Source organism: Entelurus aequoreus, linkage group LG14 (genome assembly GCF_033978785.1).
Source record: "Entelurus aequoreus isolate RoL-2023_Sb linkage group LG14, RoL_Eaeq_v1.1, whole genome shotgun sequence".
NCBI classification, from domain to species: domain Eukaryota; kingdom Metazoa; phylum Chordata; class Actinopteri; order Syngnathiformes; family Syngnathidae; genus Entelurus; species Entelurus aequoreus.
Genome location: NC_084744.1, coordinates 4,893,555 through 4,913,554, shown reverse-complemented (window position 1 = coordinate 4,913,554; position 20,000 = coordinate 4,893,555). Strand labels below are relative to the sequence as shown.

The window sequence follows — 20,000 nt, the reverse complement described above, 5'->3', positions numbered from 1 at the left end:
TCTCCCAATTTCCACCCGGCGTAACTACAGTTGGTCGCTACATCTATAAGTGCAAGTTAAAACTCTACTATGCAAAGCGAAAGACATTCATCAACAACACCCAGAAACGCCGCCGGCTTCCCTGGGCCCGAGCTCATCTAAGATGGACTGATGCAAAGTGGAAAAGTGTTCTGTGGTCTGACGAGTCCACGTTTCAAATTGTTTTTTGGAAACTGTGGACGTCGTGTGTGTAAAGGATATCACCACACGGGCTCAGGAACACTTTAGAAAACCACTGTCCACCCTCCCGATTTTCCCGGGAGAGTCCCAAAATTTCATTGCCCCTCCCGAAAATCTCCCGGGGCCACCATTCTCACGAATTTCTCCCAATTTCCACCCGGCGTAACTACAGTTGGTCGCTACATCTGTAAGTGCAAGTTAAAACTCTACTATGCAAAGCGAAAGCCATTTATCAACAACACCCAGAAACGCCGCCGGCTTCTCTGGGCCCGAGCTCATCTAAGATGGACTGATGCAAAGTGGAAAAGTGTTCTGTGGTCTGACGAGTCCACATTTCAAATAGTTTTTTGGAAACTGTGGACGTCGTGTGTGTAAAGGATATCACCACACGGGCTCAGGAACACTTCAAAAAACCACTCTCCACCCTCCCGATTTTCCCGGGAGAGTCCCAAAATTTCAGTGCCCCTCCCGAAAATCTCCCGGGGCCACCATTCTCACGAATTTCTCCCAATTTCCACCCGGCGTAACTATAGTTGGTCGCTACATCTATAAGTGCAAGTTAAAACTCTACTATGCAAAGCGAAAGCCATTTATCAACAACACCCAGAAACGCCGCCGGCTTCCCTGGGCCCGAGCTCATCTAAGATGGACTGATGCAAAGTGGAAAAGTGTTCTGTGGTCTGACGAGTCCATGTTTCAAATTGTTTTTTGGAAACTGCGGACGTTGTGTGTAAAGGATATCACCACACGGGCTCAGGAACACTTCAGAAAACCACTGTCCATTACTTGCCAACCCTCAACGATTTTCCTGGGAGAGTCCCGAATTTCAATGCCCCTCCCGAAAATCTCCCGGGGCCACCGTTCTCACGAATTTCTCCCCATTTCCACCCGGACAACAATACTGCTAAACCATCCTTCACTGGGCGCCGTTTCCGTCCGGACAACAATAACGGTTACACCACCATGTCAAGCGCGGCAATCAGAACCGAAGACGAAGCCTTTTGAATATCTCCCTAATTCTGAGGTCTCAAGGTTGGCAAGTATGCCACTGTCAGGAACTACAGTTGGTTGCTACATCTGTAAGTGCAAGTTAAAACTCTACTATGCAAAGTGAAAGACATTTATCAACAACACCCAGAAACGCCGTCGGCTTCTCTGGGCCCGAGCTCATCTAAGATGGACTGATGCAAAGTGGAAAAGTGTCCTGTGGTCTGACGAGTCCACATTTCAAATTGTTTTTTGGAAACTGTGGACGTCGTGTGTGTAAAGGATATCACCACACGGGCTCAGGAACACTTCAGAAAACCACTGTCCACCCTCCCGATTTTCCCGGGAGAGTCCCAAAATTTCAGTGCCCCTCCCGAAAATCTCCCGGGGCCACCATTCTCACAAATTTCTCCCAATTTCCACCCGGCGTAACTACAGTTGGTTGCTACATCTGTAAGTGCAAGTTAAAACTCTACTATGCAAAGCGAAAGCCATTTATCAACAACACCCAGAAACGCCGCCGGCTTCTCTGGGCCCGAGCTCATCTAAGATGGACTGATGCAAAGTGGAAAAGTGTTCTGTGGTCTGACGAGTCCACGTTTCAAATTGTTTTTTGGAAACTGTGGACGTCGTGTGTGTAAAGGATATCACCACACAGGCTCAGGAACACTTTAGAAAACCACTGTCCACCCTCCCGATTTTCCCGGGAGAGTCCCGAATTTCAGTGCCCCTCCCGAAAATCTCCCGGGGCCACCATTCTCACAAATTTCTCCCAATTTCCACCCGGCGTAACTACAGTTGGTCGCTACATCTATAAGTGCAAGTTAAAACTCTACTATGCAAAGCGAAAGACATTTATCAACAACACCCAGAAACGCAGCCGGCTTCCCTGGGCCCAAGCTCATCTAAGATGGACTGATGCAAAGTGGAAAAGTGTTCTGTGGTCTGACGAGTCCACGTTTCAAATTGTTTTTTGGAAACTGTGGACGTCGTGTGTGTAAAGGATATCACCACACGGGCTCAGGAACACTTTAGAAAACCACTGTCCACCCTCCCGATTTTCCCGGGAGAGTCCCGAATTTCAGTGCCCCTCCCGAAAATCTCCCGGGGCCACCATTCTCACAAATTTCTCCCAATTTCCACCCGGCGTAACTACAGTTGGTCGCTACATCTATAAGTGCAAGTTAAAACTCTACTATGCAAAGCGAAAGACATTTATCAACAACACCCAGAAACGCCGCCGGCTTCCCTGGGCCCGAGCTCATCTAAGATGGACTGATGCAAAGTGGAAAAGTGTTCTGTGGTCTGACGAGTCCACGTTTCAAATTGTTTTTTGGAAACTGTGGACGTCGTGTGTGTAAAGGATATCACCACACGGGCTCAGGAACACTTTAGAAAACCACTGTCCACCCTCCCGATTTTCCCGGGAGAGTCCCAAAATTTCATTGCCCCTCCCGAAAATCTCCCGGGGCCCCCATTCTCACAAATTTCTCCCAATTTCCACCCGGCGTAACTACAGTTGGTCGCTACATCTGTAAGTGCAAGTTAAAACTCTACTATGCAAAGCGAAAGCCATTTATCAACAACACCCAGAAACGCCGCCGGCTTGTCTGGGCCCGAGCTCATCTAAGATGGACTGATGCAAAGTGGAAAAGTGTTCTGTGGTCTGACGAGTCCATGTTTCAAATTGTTTTTTGGAAACTGCGGACGTTTTGTGTAAAGGATATCACCACAGGGGCTCAGGAACACTTCAGAAAACCACTGTCCATTACTTGCCAACCCTCAACGATTTTCCCGGGAGAGTCCCGAATTTTAATGCCCCTCCCGAAAATCTCCCGGGGCCACCGTTCTCACGAACTTCTCCCCATTTCCACCCGGACAACAATACTGCTAAACCATCCTTCACTTGGCGCCGTTTCCGTCCGGACAACAATAACGGTTACACCACCATGTCAAGGAATTTAGGGATTTCACCATCTACACTCCGTAATATCATCAAAAGGTTCAGAGAATGTGGAGAAATCACTGCACGTAAGCCATGATATTACGCACCTCGGATCCCTCAGGCGGTACTGCATCAAAAAGCCACATCAGTGTGTAAAGGATATCACCACATAGGCTCAGGAACACCTCAGAAAACTACTGTCAGTAACAACAGTTCATCGCTACATCTGTAAGTGCGAGTTAAAACTCTACTAGGCAAAGCCAAAGCCATTTATCAACAACACCCAGAAACGCCGCCGGCTTCTCTGGGCCCGAGCTCATCTAAGATGGACTGATGCAAAGTGGAAAAGTGTTCTGTGGTCTGACGAGTCCATGTTTCAAATAGTTTTTTTGAAACTGCGGACGTTGTGTGTAAAGGATATCACCACTGGGGCCCAGGAACACTTCAGAAAACCACTGTCCATACTTGCCAACCCTCAACGATTTTCCATCTGTAAGATGGACTGATGCAAAGTGGAAAAGTGTTCTGTGTGTCTGACAAGTCTACATTTCAAATTGTTTTTGGAAACTGTGGACCAAAGAGGAAGAGAACCATCCGGATTGTTCAGGGGTCAAAGTGAAAAAGGCAGCATGTGTGATGGTATGGGGGTGTATTAGTGGCCAAGACATGGGTAACTTACACATCAGTGAAGGAATGCTGAAAGGTACATACAGCTTTTGGAGCAACATATGTTGCCATCCAAGCAACGTTACCATGGACGCCCCTGCTTATTTCAGCAAGACGATGCCAAACCATGTGCAATGTGTTGCTACCATTAAATGCTAAGTTCATGATTATTTGCCCCCCAAAAAAAAGAATTTTCCCAGTGTGAACATGAAATATCTCATCTTTGCAGTCTATTCAATTGAATATAAGTTGTAAAGGATTTGTTGTATTCTCTTTTTATTTACCATTTACACAACGTGACAACTAACTTTGCTGCTTTTGGGTTGTTGTGTATATTTGTTGCAATTCAACTGGCCTCCTTGTCCTAATGTTCCGTCTTCACTATCGTCCCCCGGCTCAGATCCTCCGCGTAGCAGACACCCAAGGACTGAGAGACGCGGCCCGTGAGCTCCTGAAAAGGATCGTGAGGTGTAAGTCCAGCTGGTTCTCTGATTTCCTTCGGGTGTTGAGGGAAACTGAGCACCATGACCTGTGTCGGCTGCTGCAAGGGTCGTCGGACTGCGACAGCACAGGTAACACGCCTGTTCCAGAACCCGACCAAACATGATGTGTGGAATCTTCGCCAAATATCGGCAAATGTGACCCCACAGGAAGCCTCCCTGCGATGGACAGTCCAGCACTAACGTCGGAGGACTCCCAGGACGACACCACAGGTACCACTTAGTCCACATCAGACGACATCATACCTTGTTATTCTTTTTATCTGCTCAATAATCGTGAGTTGTCGGGGTCCTTCGTGACAGTTTTGGACTTTGTTCGTTATTCCCGTCTCATTTGGTGAACAGGAACCATCGGAAGCGACACTTGTGTTCCAGTTAACTCACTCCGTTCAAAAGTGGTTTGCAGCGGCTTCCTGCTGTGCAGCACAACAAGAAAACACAATCAAAACAAGAAAGACGAATACATCTCATCCGTTATGCATCCATCCATTTTCTACCGCTCGTCCCTTTTGGGGTCGCGGGGGGTCGCTGGAGCCTATCTCAGCTGCATTCGGGCGGTAGGCGGGGTACACCCTGGACAAGTCGCTACCCCATCACAGCTCATCCGTTATTATTATTATTATTATTGTTGTTTTTATTATTATTATTAACATTATTATTATTACTATTATTATTATTATTATTATTATTATCATTATTATTATTATTATTATTATTATTGTTATTATTATTATTATTATTATTATTAATGTTATTACTGTTACTATTACTTTTATTATTATTATTACTATTACCATTATTATTACTATTATTAATCTTCTTAGTATTATTACTACTATTATTATTACTATTAATGATGATAATAGTATTATTTATTACTACTATTATAATTGTTGCTTTTATTATTATTATTACTACTACTATTATTACTATTATTAATATTGTTTTTATTATTAATATTATTATTATTAATACTATTACCATTATTACTACTATTATTACTATTGTTAATGTTATTAGTATTATTGATATTACTGTTATTATTATTATTATTAGTATTATTAATATTATCAGTATTATTACTATTATTATTACTACTACTATTATTATTATTACTATTAATATTAGTAATACTATACTATTATTGTATTATTAATATTATCATTATGACTACTATTATTATTAATACAATTATCATTATTACTAGTATTATTATTACTATTATTAATGTTATTAGTATCATGGATATTAGTATTATTATTTTTGTTATTATTAGTCGTATTATTAATAGTATCACTATTATACATATTAATAGTATTATCATTATTACTATTAATGTTATAAGTATTATTGATATTACTATTACTATTATTATTATTACTACTATTGTCATTATTACTATTATTATTATTATTGTTATTATTGTTATTGTTATTGTTAATATTATTATTATTATTATTAATGTTATTATTGTTACTATTACTTGTATTATTATTACTATTACCATTATTATTACTATTATGAATCTTCTTAGTATTATTACTACTATTATTATTACTATTAATGATGATAATAGTATTATTTATTACTACTATTATTATTGTTTTTATTATTATTATTATTACTACTACTATTATTACTATTATTAATATTGTTTTTATTATTAATGCTATTACCATTATTACTACTATTATTACTATTGTTAATGTTATTAGTATTATTGATACAACTGTTATTATTATTATTATTATTATTGTTATTGTTAGTATTATTAATATTATTAGTATTATTACTATTATTATTACTACTACTATTATTATTATTACTATTAATATTAGTATTACTATACTATTATTGTATTATTAATATTATCATTATGACTACTATTATCATTAATACAATTATCATTAGTACTAGTATTATTATCACTATTATTAATGTTATTAGTATCATGGATTATAGTATTATTATTATTGTTATTATTATTAGTGTTATTAATAGTATTACTATTATAAATATTAATATTATTATCAGTATTACTATTAATGTTATAAGTATTGTTGATATTACTATTACTATTATTATTATTACTACTATTGTCATTATTACTATTATTATTATTACTATTATTAATTGTATTATTATTATTAATATTACTATTATTATTAGTGTTATTATTATTGTCATTATTACTGCTATTATTATTACTATTATTAATTGTATTAGAATTGTTGATATTACTGTTATTATTATTATTACTATTATTATTAATATTATTATCATTATTACTACTATTATTATTATTACTATTATCAATGTTAGTAGTATTATTGATATTACTATTATTGTTATTATTACTATTAGTGTCATTATTACTACTATTAGTATTACTATTATTAATTGTATTAGTATTATTGATATTACTATTATTATTAGTGTTATTATTATTGTCATTATTACTGCTATTATTATTACTATTATTAATTGTATTAGCATTATTGATATTACTGTTATTGTTATTATTATTAATATTATTATCATTATTACTACTATTATTATTACTATTATCAATGTTAGTAGTATTATTGATATTACTATTATTGTTATTATTACTATTAGTGTCATTATTACTACTATTAATATTACTATTATTAATTGTATTAGTATTATTGATATTACTATTATTATTAGTGTTATTATTATTACTATTAATGTCATTATTACTACTATTATTACTGCTATTATTAATTGTATTAGCATTATTGATAATACTATTATTGTTATTAGTATTACTATTATTATTAATATTTTATTATCATTATTACTACTATTATTATTACTATTATCAATTTTAGTAGTATTATTGATATTAATGTTATTGTTATTATTACTATTATTGTCATTATTACTACTATTATATTATTACTATTAATTGTATTTGTATTATTGATATTACTATTATTATTAGTGTTATTATTATTACTAATGGCATTATTACTACTATTATTATTACTATTATTAATTGTATTAGCATTATTGATAATACTATTATTGTTATTAGTATTACTATTATTATTAATATTTTATTATCAGTATTACTACTATTATTATTACTATTATCAATGTTAGTAGTATTATTGATATTACTATCATTGTCATTATTATTATTACTACTATTATTATTACTATTATTAATTGTATTAGTATTATTGATATTAATATTATTATTAGTGTTATTATTATTACTATTAATGTCATTATTACTACTATTATTATTACTATTATTAATTGTATTAGCATTATTGATAATACTATTATTGTTGTTATTTTTACTATTATTATCATTATTACTACTATTATTATTACTAGTATCAATGTTAGTAATATTATTCATATTACTAATATTTATATTGTGTTTAAAGTAATTATGCAAAAGTTTGTTCCACAGTTTAGTGAAGGCATGCAAAATGTGTGCAACTAAGATAAGAAGAGACGAGTTGAATTAGAGATGAAGAAACATGAACGGAACTCAGCTTGTTTCTGATGGTTTACTATTTCAAACCTTGTCCCGAGGTCTACGGACCCAGCTCCTGTAACGTGACCTTGGTCTACGGTCCGGGAACAAAAACAGTGCCGATTGGGTAGAACGGAAGCCGTGTTGACCGTTATGTTCCCAGCTCCTTGTACATGCTTTCAACGACAGTTTTTTTTCTGCTAGGTGCTTTATTCTGCTCGCCTTGTTCCTGCCTGGCAATCAGGAGGCTCACTTGTTTCTAATTGGCAATCAGGAGGGTTTATTTTCCAGCGTCATGTGCACTTACATCCTTTTAACAACAGTTTTTTTCTGCTACATGCTTTATTTTGCTCGCCTTGTTCCTGCTTGGCAATCAGGAGGCTCACCTGTTTCTAATTGGCAATCAGAAGGATGTATCTTCCAGTGTCATGTACAGGTACATGCTTTTAACAACAGTTTGTTTCCTGCTAATTCCTTTATTCTGCTCGCCTTGTTCCTGCTTGGCAATCTTGAGGCTCACCTGTTTGTATTTGGCAATCAGGAAGGTGTATCTTCCAGCGTCATGTGCACGTACATGCTTTCAACAAAAGTTTTTTTCTTTTGCTACATGCTTTATTCTGCTCGCCTTGTTCCTGCTTGGCAATTAGAAGGCTCACCTGTTTCTAATTGGCAATCAGGAGAGTTTATTTTCTAGCGTCATGTGCACGTACATGCTTTTAACAACAGTTTTTTTCAGCTACATGCTTTATTCTGCTCGCCTTGTTCCTGTTTGGCAATCAGGAGGCTCACTTTTTTCTAAGTGGCAATCAGGAGGGTTTATCTTCCAGCGTCATGTGCATGTACATGCTTTCAATGACTGTTTTTTTTCTTCTGCTACATGCTTTATTCTGCTCGCCGTGTTCCTGCTTGGCAATCAGGAGGCTCAACTGTTTGTAGTTGGCAATCAGGAGGGTGTATCTTCCAGCGTCATGTGCACGTACATGCATTTAAGGACAGTTTTTCTCTGCTACATGCTTTATTCTGCTCACCTTGTTCCTGCTTGGCAATCACGAGGCTCACCTGTTTCTAATTGGCAATCAGGAGGTTGTTTCTTCCAGCGTCATGTGCACATACATGCTTTCAGCGACAGTTTTTTTCTGCTACATGCTTTATTCTGCTGGCCTTGTTACTGCTCGGCAATCACTTTTTCTAATTGGCAATCAGGAGGGTGTATCTTCCAGCGTCATGTGCACGTAAATGCTTTTAAGGACAGTTTTTCTCTGATACATGCTTTATTCTGCTCGCCTTGTTCCTGCTTGGCAATCAGGAGGCTCACTTGTTTCTATTTGGCAATCAGGAGGGTTTATCTTCCAGCGTCATGTGCAGGTATATGCTTTTAACAGTTTTTTTATGCTACATGCTTTATTCTGCTCGCCTTGTTCCTGCTCGGCAATCAGGAGGCTCACCTGTTTGTAGTTGGCAATCAGGAGGGTGTATCTTCCACCGTCATGTGCACATACATGCTTTCAGCAACAGTTTTTTTCTCCTACATGCTTTATTCTGCTCGCCTTGTGTCTGTTTGGCAATCAGGAGGCTCACCTGTTTGTAGTTGGCAATCGGGAGGGTGTATTTTCCACCGTCATGTGCACATACATGCTTTCAGCGACAGTTTTTTTTTCTGCTACATGCTTTATTCTGCTCGCCTTGTTCCTGCTTGGCAATCAGGAGGTTCATCCGTTTGTATTCGGCAATCAGGAGGGTGTATCTTCCAGCGTCATGTGCACGTATATGCTTTCAACAAAAGTTTTTTTCTTCTGCTACATGTTTTTTTCTGCTCGCCTTGTTCCTGCTTGGCAATTAGGAGGCTCACCTGTTTCTAATTGGCAATCAGGAGAGTTTATTTTCTAGCGTCATGTGCACGTACATGCTTTTAACAACAGTCTTTTTCTGCTACATGCTTTATTCTGCTCGCCTTGTTCCTGCTTGGCAATCAGGAGGCTCACTTTTTTCTAATTGGCAATCAGGCGGGTTTATCTTCCAGCGTCATGTGCATGTACATGCTTTCAATGACTGTTGTTTTTTTCTTCTGCTACATGCTTTATTCTGCTCGCCGTGTTCCTGCTTGGCAATTAGGAGGCTCGCCTGTTTCTAATTGGCAATCAGGAGAGTTTATTTTCTAGCGTCATGTGCACGTACATGCTTTTAACAACAGTTTTTTTCTGCTACATGCTTTATTCTGCTCACCTTGTTCCTGTTTGGCAATCAGGAGGCTCACCTGTTTCTAATTGGCAATCAGGAGAGTTTATTTTGTAGCGTCATGTGCACGTACATGCTTTTAACAACCGTTTTTTTCTGCTACATGCTTTATTCTGCTCGCCTTGTTCCTGCTTGGCAATCAGGAGGCTCACTTTTTTCTAATTGGCAATCAGGAGGGTTTATCTTCCAGCGTCATGTGCATGTACATGCTTTCAATGACTGTTTTTTTTTTCTTCTGCTACATGCTTTATTCTGCTCGCCGTGTTCCTGCTTGGCAATTAGGATGCTCACCTGTTTCTAATTGGCAATCAGGAGAGTTTATTTTCTAGCGTCATGTGCACGTACATGCTTTTAACAACCGTTTTTTTCTGCCACATGCTTTATTCTGCTCGCCTTGTTCCTGCTTGGCAATCAGGAGGCTCACTTTTTTTCTAATTGGCAATCAGGAGGGTTTATCTTCCAGCGTCATGTGCACGTACATGCTTTTAACAACATTTTTTTTCTGCCACATGCTTTATTCTGCTCGCCTTGTTCCTGCTTGGCAATCAGGAGGCTCACTTTTTTTCTAATTGGCAATCAGGAGGGTTTATCTTTCAGCGTCATGTGCATGTACATGCTTTCAATGACTGTTTATGTTTTCTTCTGCTACATGCTTTATTCTGCTCGCCGTGTTCCTGCTTGGCAATCAGGAGGCGCTTCTAATTGGCAATCAGGAGAGTTTATCTCCCAGCGTCATTGTTGTTCGTACACGTGCCCGTACATGCTTCTAACGACAGTTTTTCTCCACTCCATGCTTCATTCTGCTTGCCGTGTTCCTGCTTGGCAATCAGGAGGCTCATCTGTTTCTAATTGTTCCCGATAAAGTGACCTACACCTCGCTATACTACCTGTCTCTGCATGCTGGGGTCACGGTGCCAGCAACACGTCCACCTGTTGGTTTTGTTAGAGCGCCCGAGACCACTCCTCCTTTTCAGACCTTGCAGTGCAGCAACTGGCCACCAGGGGTCAGCAGCCCCTCGGTCTCTGACTTGTGTCCACCGTCTGCTTCTCTGCAGACTTGTACAGAAGCGAGAGCGCCCTGGCAGAGTCACCACGAGGGTCCAGAAGGTCGGAGGCGTCATCGCCAGGTGGGAATAGTCGACTCTTGAAAGCCACTTTGAAGGCGTTGAAGAACTTGCTGGTTTGAAAGGAGTGGAAGGTAGACGGCCAATGCGTGAACTTTGCTCGGCAGCGTGCAACATGTTCCATGTGCGTGCCATAATTGAAGGCAGAGGCTCAGAAAGCGTGTCGAATCAAAAACATGTGCGGGCAAACTCCTTTTCATGCTTTTTTTCCCAAATGATTCACGCTCCTGTCTTCTCAGGGCTTCATCTGCTAAAATTCAAATAGCAAGGCATGAAATTGTGTGGACTATTACCGTAAATTCCAAACTTTAAGCCGCTTTTACTTTTTTTTTCCCTACACTTTGAACCCTGCGGCTTATAAAACGGTGCGGGTGACGAATGGATTTTTCTTCGCCGACAGCCATATAGTTTTCATTCAACACAAATGGAATTGTGTGTTATTGTTTGGAGGCGTTCGCTCACTGCAGGTGTTGCGGGTTGACTCTGTACTTCCTGTTTTTAAACCGGAAGTAGCAGTGCCGTTTCGTCTCCTAGCCGTCCGTAGTGTTGCTACTCGCATGGATTCTTCATTCATCACTCCAAGCAACGTTTGTAAACTTTACAATATAACTTAAACAATTCTTACTTGATTGGAGCGCTAGCTTCCGCAGCTAATGAGTCCGTGACGATGACTTCTGTTTTGTTCGATCATCCGTTTTACTGCCGCGTAACAGACACCGTTTGGAAACAATTAAGGTTCGTAAATAAACATTTACAACTTATTTCTGTGTGAATAACTCATTTCACAACATATAAAGCTGCGGCTTATAGCCCGGCTAATCGTTCCATGACGATGACTTCTGTTTTGTTCGATCAGCCGTTTTACTGCCGCGTTACAGACACCGTTTGGAAACAATTAAGGTATGTAAATAAATATTTACAGAATATTTCTGTGTAAATAACTAATTTCACAACGTATATATCTGCGGCTTATAGCCCGGCTAATCGTTCCATGACGATGACTTCTGTTTTGTTCGATCAGCCGTTTTACTGCCGCGTTACAGAGACCGTTTGGAAACAATTAAGGTTTGTAAATAAACATTTTCAACATATTTCTGTGTGAATAACTCATTTCACAACGTATATATCTGCGGCTTATAGTCCGGCTAATGAGTCCATGACGATGACTTCTGTTTTGTTCGATCAGCCGTTTTACTGCCGCGTTACAGAGACCGTTTGGAAACAATTAAGGTTTGTAAATAAACATTTTCAACATATTTCTGTGTAAATAAATCATTTCATAACGTACATATCTGTGGCTTATAGTCCGGCTAATCGTTCCATGACGATGACTTCTGTTTTGTTCGATCAGCCGTTTTACTGCCGCGTTACAGACACCGTTTGGAAACAATTAAGGTTTGTAAATAAACATTTTCAACATATTTCTGTGTAAATAAATCATTTCACAACGTATATATCTGCGGCTTATAGCCCGGCTAATCGTTCCATGACGATGACTTCTGTTTTGTTCGATCAGCCGTTTTACTGCCGTGTTACAGACACCGTTTGGAAACAATTAAGGTTTGTAAATAAACATTTTCAACATATTTCTGTGTAAATAAATCATTTCATAACGTATATATCTGTGGCTTATAGTCCGGCTAATCGTTCCATGACGATGACTTCTGTTTTGTTTGATCAGCCGTTTTACTGCCGCGTTACAGAGACCGTTTGGAAACAATTAAGGTATGTAAATAAATATTTACAGAATATTTCTGTGTAAATAACTAATTTCACAACGTATATATCTGTGGTTTATAGTCCGGTTAATGAGTCCATGACGATGACTTCTGTTTTGTTTGATCAGCCGTTTTACTGCCGCGTTGCAGACACCGTTTGGAAACAATTAAGGTATGTAAATAAATATTTACAGAATATTTCTGTGTAAATAACTAATTTCACAACGTATATATCTGCGGCTTATAGTCCGGCTAATCGTTCCATGACGATGACTTCTGTTTTGTTCGATCAGCCGTTTTACTGCCGCGTTACAGACACCGTTTGGAAACAATTAAGGTTCGTAAATAAACATTTACAACTTATTTCTGTGTGAATAACTCATTTCACAACGTATATATCTGCGGCTTATAGCCCGGCTAATCCTTCCATGACGATGACTTCTGTTTTGTTCGATCAGCCGTTTTACTGCCGTGTTGCAGACACCGTTTGGAAACAATTAAGGTTCGTAAATAAACATTTTCAACATATTTCTGTGTAAATAAATCATTTCACAACGTATATATCTGTGGCTTATAGTCCGGCTAATCGTTCCATGACGATGACTTCTGTTTTGTTTGATCAGCCGTTTTACTGCCGCGTTACAGACACCGTTTGGAAACAATTAAGGTACATTTACAGAATATTTCAAATAACTCATTTCGCATTCGAAAATCCATTAGAAATTTCCAAAAATAAATTTTATATATATTTTTTTATTTTTATAAGAATCGATTTTTAAAAAGGCGTTTTTTAGGCCATCTCCATGCAACCAAAAGCTCCAGTTACAACTTTTCCAACCTGTAACTGGTTTTCAAAAGTGCAAAGTACTGTAGTGGACCATGGGCAAGTCCTGGAGGAGCACCACAAGAAACTGCATCAACTGGGCACTGCTATGGATGATGTTCTTAAACAACTCTCCCAGTTGAACACCATCATGACGAGTATTGCTCAGTCCAGTCAGCCCACACCACCTCTAGGTGGAGCCGCCGCCGATCTAGAATCTGGTCAGTCGGTTCCTTCTCCATTGACTGCGGCCCAGTTGGCGCTTCCCGAGAAGTATGATGGCACCACTTCCAAATGCAAGGGTTTTCTCCTACACCGCCCTTTGTACTTTGCCCACCAGTCTGGGGCACCTACGTCTGATGCCTCCAAAGTGGCTACTATCATCTCTCTCTTAACTGGAAGGGCTTTTGAACGGGCCACCGCTGTCTGGGAGAATGGAGGGCCCGAAGTCAGGTCCCATGCTCTGTTCTTCAAGCTGTTTTGTGCAGTTTTTGATCATCCACCAGAGGGCCAGGAGGGAGGTGAGAGGCTTCTTCAACTACGTCAGGCATGCTCTCACCTTCCGCACTGTGGCCGCATCCAGTGGCTCAAATGAACCCGCTCTGCGCATCTTGTTCCGAAAGGGGCTACGAAGAGAGGTCCAAACAGAGCTTGCATGCAGAGATGAGGGCCTTTCCTTGGATACACTCATATCCATGGCCATCCGTCTGGATAACCTTCTCAGAGCGCACCAGAGGTTCTCTCACTTCCCTTCGACTGTCACCACTAGCCGTGAACTTGCCCCTTAGCCTATGGAGGTGGATTTCACTCGCCTCTCAGCGGCTGAACGACGTCGTCGGGCACAGTTGGGCTTACTGTGGTGCTAAGAATCCCCAGCTTGCCGACTGTCCTGTGATGTTTCTACAGCATTAGTGGACTCTGGGGCTGCAGGGTACTTCATTGATGATAATCTTGCCTAGTCTCTGCACCTTCTGTTTCACAGTCCCACCACTTCCATTCCCATACGATCCTTAGATGGATAACCGCGCCAAAGCAGAGAAGTGTCTGTTCCATCATTCCACCATCTCTTTCTTTGGTTACACAATTGGTCCAGAGGGGTTGACGATGGAGAAGCCTAAGGTTGATGCAGTGCTCAATTGGCTGAGACCCACCACGGTGAAGGACTTGCAGCGCTTCTTAGGTTTTGCCAACTTTTATTGTCGCCTTGTACGACGATATAGTTCTAATGCGGCACCACTCACATGTATAACCCAAGGGTGATTCCCACAGATTGCCAATAAAAAAGAAGCTGCAATGACTGCTTTCAACCGTCTTAAAGACTGCTTCAAATCCGCACCTCTACTGAAGCACTTTGATCCCGCCTTGCCATTTGTGGTGGAAGTGGATGCCTCAGAGGTCGGTGCAAGGGCAGTTGTCTCTCAGAGACAGGGTACACCACCCAAACTATACCCTTGCGCATTCTTTTCTAAGAAACTCGGTTCTGCACAGAGGAACTATGATGTCGGAGACAGAGAGCTGTTGTCGGTGAAGTGGGCATTGAAGGAGTGGCGATATTTGTTGGAGGGTGCCAAGGAGCCATTCTTGGTGCTGACAGACCATTGCAACCTTGAGTACATCCAACGGGCGAAGCGCTTGAACCTTCGACAAGCCAGATGGGTGCTCTTCTTTTCACGCTTTGACTTCACCCTTTCTTATAGACTAGGGTCCAAGAACACCAAGGCTGACACGGTGTTGGCAGCTGGACATCCAGGTATTTCCCGCACTACGAGGGCCCTGTCCGGAAAATACTGGTGGCCCACATTAGTCAGAGATGTCAGGAAATATGTCGAGTCCTGTTCCATCTGGGCCCAGTCAAAGTCCCCACTAAAGGCTCCAAGTGAAAAGCCCCTTCCATTATCTGTACCCCAGCGGCCTTGGTCACATCTCTCCATTGATTTTGTTACTGATCTACCCTCTTCCAAGGGTCACACCATCGTCATGGTAGTAGTTGACAGATTCTCCAAGTCCTGTCGTTTCATCCCCCTCACTTGTCTTCCAACTGCCAATTAGCAGAGATGCCGTTTGAACTGGTGTTTGGACACTCTGGCCTTCCAGAGGATATTGTTTCAGATCGTGGTCCGCAGTAAACGTCACGAGTATGGAAGGCCTTCATGACAAAATTGGGGGTTGTAGTGAGTTTCACCTCTGGCTACTGTCCGCAGTCGAATGGACAAGTGGAGAGGACCAACCAGGAACTGGGGAGGTTCCTCCGCAGCTACTGCATGGACCAACAGGCTCAGCGGGCGCAGTTTCTCCCTTGGGCTGAGTATGCTCAAAATTGCCTTCACCATTCTTCTACGGGCCTGACTCCATTTCAGTGTGTCTTTGGCTACCAGCCTCCCTTGTGCCCCTGGGATCCAACAAAGACGGAGGTCCCTGCAGTGGATGACTGGTTCCATCGTTTAGAGGAGGTGTGGAATTCAGCTCATGTCCGACTCCAGTGTGCCATTCGCCGACAGAAGGAGCAGGCTGACCGTCATCGCGGTGTGACTCCGATTTACCAACCTGGAGATCGGGTCTGGCTCTCCACCAAGAACCTCAACCTCCGCATGCCCTGCCGGAAAGCTGAGTCCACGTTTTGTGGGCCCCTTCAAGGTCCTACGGAGTGTCAACAAGGTGTCATACAGGCTGCAACTTCCTGCTCATTACTGCATTCCGCCCACATTTAATGTCTACCTCATCAGACCTGTGACTCCTGGTCGCCTGGTTGATGCTTTTCCCCTCTATACCCCACCACCTCCAACTGACATAGAGGGCGCCACGGCTTATGCTGTCAGGACCCTCCTGGACTCCAGACGCCGGGGGGTGTAGGCTTCAGTATCTGGTGGATTGGGAGGGATTCAGTCCCGAGGAGCGCAGCTGGATTCCCGCTATTGATGTTCTGGATCCAAACCTCATCCGGGACTTCCATCGGTGTCGCCCTGATCGTCCCGGTCGGCCTCCATTCCGTGCTTATCCTACGGCCAGTGCCGCACGTCGAGGGGGGGGGGGGTACTGTCAGGACTACGCCCACTCCCTCACTCCGGAGATCCTCATCTCCAGTGGATGACTGGTTCCATCGTTCAGAGGAGGTGTGGAATTCAGCTCATGTCCGACTCCAGTGTGCCATTCGGCGACAGAAGGAGCAGGCTGACCGTCATCGCGGTGTGACTCCGATTTACCAACCTGGATATCAGGTCTGGCTCTCCACCAAGAACCTCAACCTCCGCATGCCCTGCCGGAAAGCTGAGTCCACGTTTTGTGGGCCCCTTCAAGGTCCTACGGAGTGTCAACAAGGTGTCATACAGGCTGCAACTTCCTGCTCATTACTGCATTCCGCCCACATTTAATGTCTACCTCATCAGACCTGTGACTCCTGGTCCCCTGGTTGATACTTTTCCCCTCTATACCCCACCACCTCCAACAGACATAGAGGGCGCCACGGCTTATGCTGTCAGGACCCTCCTGGACTCCAGACGCCGGGGGGTGTAGGCTTCAGTATCTGGTGGATTGGGAGGGATTCAGTCCCGAGGAGCGCAGCTGGATTCCCGCTATTGATGTTCTGGATCCAAACCTCATCCGGGACTTCCATCGGTGTCGCCCTGATCGTCCCGGTCGGCCTCCATTCCGTGCTTATCCTACGGCCAGTGCCGCACGTCGAGGGGGGGGGGGGGGGGGGGGGGGGGAACTGTCAGGACTACGCCCACTCCCTCACTCCGGAGATCCTCATCTCCAGTGGATGACTGGTTCCATCGTTCAGAGGAGGTGTGGAATTCAGCTCATGTCCGACTCCAGTGTGCCATTCGCCGACAGAAGGAGCAGGCTGACCGTCATCGCGGTGTGACTCCGATTTACCAACCTGGATATCAGGTCTGGCTCTCCACCAAGAACCTCAACCTCCGCATGCCCTGCCGGAAAGCTGAGTCCACCTTTTGTGGGCCCCTTCAAGGTCCTACGGAGTGTCAACAAGGTGTCATACAGGCTGCAACTTCCTGCTCATTACTGCATTCCGCCCACATTTAATGTCTACCTCATCAGACCTGTGACTCCTGGTCGCCTGGTTGATGCTTTTCCCCTCTATACCCCACCACCTCCAACGGACATAGAGGGCGCCACGACTTATGCTGTCGGGACCCTCCTGGACTCCAGACGCCGGGGGGTGTAGGCTTCAGTATCTGGTGGATTGGGAGGGATTCAGTCCCGAGGAGCGCAGCTGGATTCCCGCTATTGATGTTCTGGATCCAAACCTCATCCGGGACTTCCATCGGTGTCGCCCTGATCGTCCCGGTCGGCCTCCAGTCCGTGCTTGTCCTACGGCCAGTGCCGCACGTCGAGGGGGGGGTACTGTCAGGATTACGCCCACTCCTCATCTCCAGTCTATTAACTACACTCAGCTGGCTGCTCATATCTGCTGATTGCCTCACAACCAATCAGTTCCACACTCCACAGTCACCTGTGACTCATTACCAAACATCTACATGTATACCTTTCTCAGCCCGGCCGCCTCAGGCAGTATCGTTTGACTTTGAAAGACTTTAGCCTGACCACAGGGTCCTGTCCGTTTGTAGCATTTAGCTTCAGTCTTTGTCTGTTGCTGAACTTTTGACTGCGTTGTTGCCGACTCCCTTGCACCTTTGCTTGGACGGCGGTAAAACCTTTGAAACCTGCATCCAAGAACGTCATTGCAACGAGGTGATCTGAAGTCCCGCACATGTTGAGTGCGTGTCTGATAATCACATGCACATGTTGAAGTTTTTCACAGAAATGCGGCGCCTGACTTTTTCCTGGAACATTTGCCGGTCCTCGCGTCGGCTCATGTTTCACTCCATCTGCCGCTTCTCACGTTCAAGCATTGCGACTGGATGACGTGTATTTATAGCTAACGTCTGTTGTACACGTCGCCACGCTTTGTTTCCATATACCGAGACTTAAGAGTACGCGAGTTACACTAGTCGAGTACAGGGAGTACTTCTCATATGCTAACGCTGCTACTTTTTGTCCAGTCATCCAAAGAAAACAAATCTGGCTCGCCAGGCAGGAATTTTTATAGAGTTCTTCCACACCGAACGTGTCCACACATGGTCCAGATTTATTGAAGACATTATTGGGTCCAGGCTGGACTGATTATACAAAGTACATCTTCAAAGACGTGTACAAAATGTACGTTTACCTTAAACGGTCATGGCTTCAGAAGAAAGAATTTGAAGCGGACAAATATCAGGGATGTCCGTTAATAACGATACATGCATATCACAGTACTTTTGTCTATGTACTTATATTTCTACTACTTCCTTCCTCTTTTGTTTGTGCAAAACAAAGTCAAAAGTACACAATAGCTAAGAACAAAAACGACTATCTACAAAAGCCAAAAGCAGTGAAGTTGTCACGTTGTGTAAATGGTAAATAAAAAGAGAATACAACAAATCCTTTTCAACTTATATTCAACTGAATAGACTGCAAAGACAAGATATTTCATGTTCACACTGAGAAACTTCATTTTTTGTTGCAAATAATCATGAACTTAGAATTTAATGTCAGCAACACATTGCAAAAAAGTTGTCACAGGGGCATTTTTACCACTGTGTTACATGGCCTTTCCTTTTAACAACACTCAGTAAAGGTTTGGGAACTGAAGAGACACATTTTTGAAGTGGAATTATTTCCCATTCTTGCTTGATGTACAGCTTAAGTTGTTCAACAGTCTCCCTTCTCATATTTTAGCCTTCATATTGCACCACACATTTTCAATGGACTGGACTACAGGCAGGCCAGTCTAGTACCCGCACTCTTTTACTATGAAGCCACGCTGTTGTAACACGTGGTTTGGCATTGTCTTGCTGAAATAAGCAGGGGCGTCCATGATAACGTTGCTTGGATGGCAACATATGTTGCTCCAAAAGCTGTATGTACCTTTCAGCATTAATGGTGCCTTCACAGATGTGTAAGTTACCCATGTCTTGGCCACTAATACACCCCCATACCATCACACATGCTGCCTTTTCAAATTTACGCCTAGAACAATCCGGATTGCTCTTTTCCTCTTTGGTCCGGACGACACGACGTCCACATTTTCCCAAAATTATTTGAAATGTGGACTCGTCAGACCACAGAACACTTTTCCACTTTGCATCGGTCCATTTTAGATGAGCTCGGGCCCAGCGAAGCCGACGGGGGTTTCTGGGTGTTGTTGATAAATGGCTTTCACTTTGCATAGTAGAGTTTTAACTTGCACTTACAGATGTAGCGACCAA

At 42.2% G+C, this 20,000-nt stretch overlaps 1 protein-coding gene across 1 annotated transcript in view; it reads left to right on the top strand.

Moving 5' to 3' along the window:
- The window catches only part of LOC133665283 (interferon-induced helicase C domain-containing protein 1-like), a 69,713-nt gene that overhangs the window by 5,037 nt on the left and 44,676 nt on the right, over positions 1–20,000 (top strand). Inside the window, exons 2-4 of the mRNA XM_062070537.1 lie at positions 4,218–4,389; positions 4,468–4,530; positions 11,122–11,193. Of these exons, the coding sequence (XP_061926521.1) occupies positions 4,218–4,389; positions 4,468–4,530; positions 11,122–11,193 (307 nt within the window). The remainder of the gene's footprint in view (positions 1–4,217; positions 4,390–4,467; positions 4,531–11,121; positions 11,194–20,000) is intronic.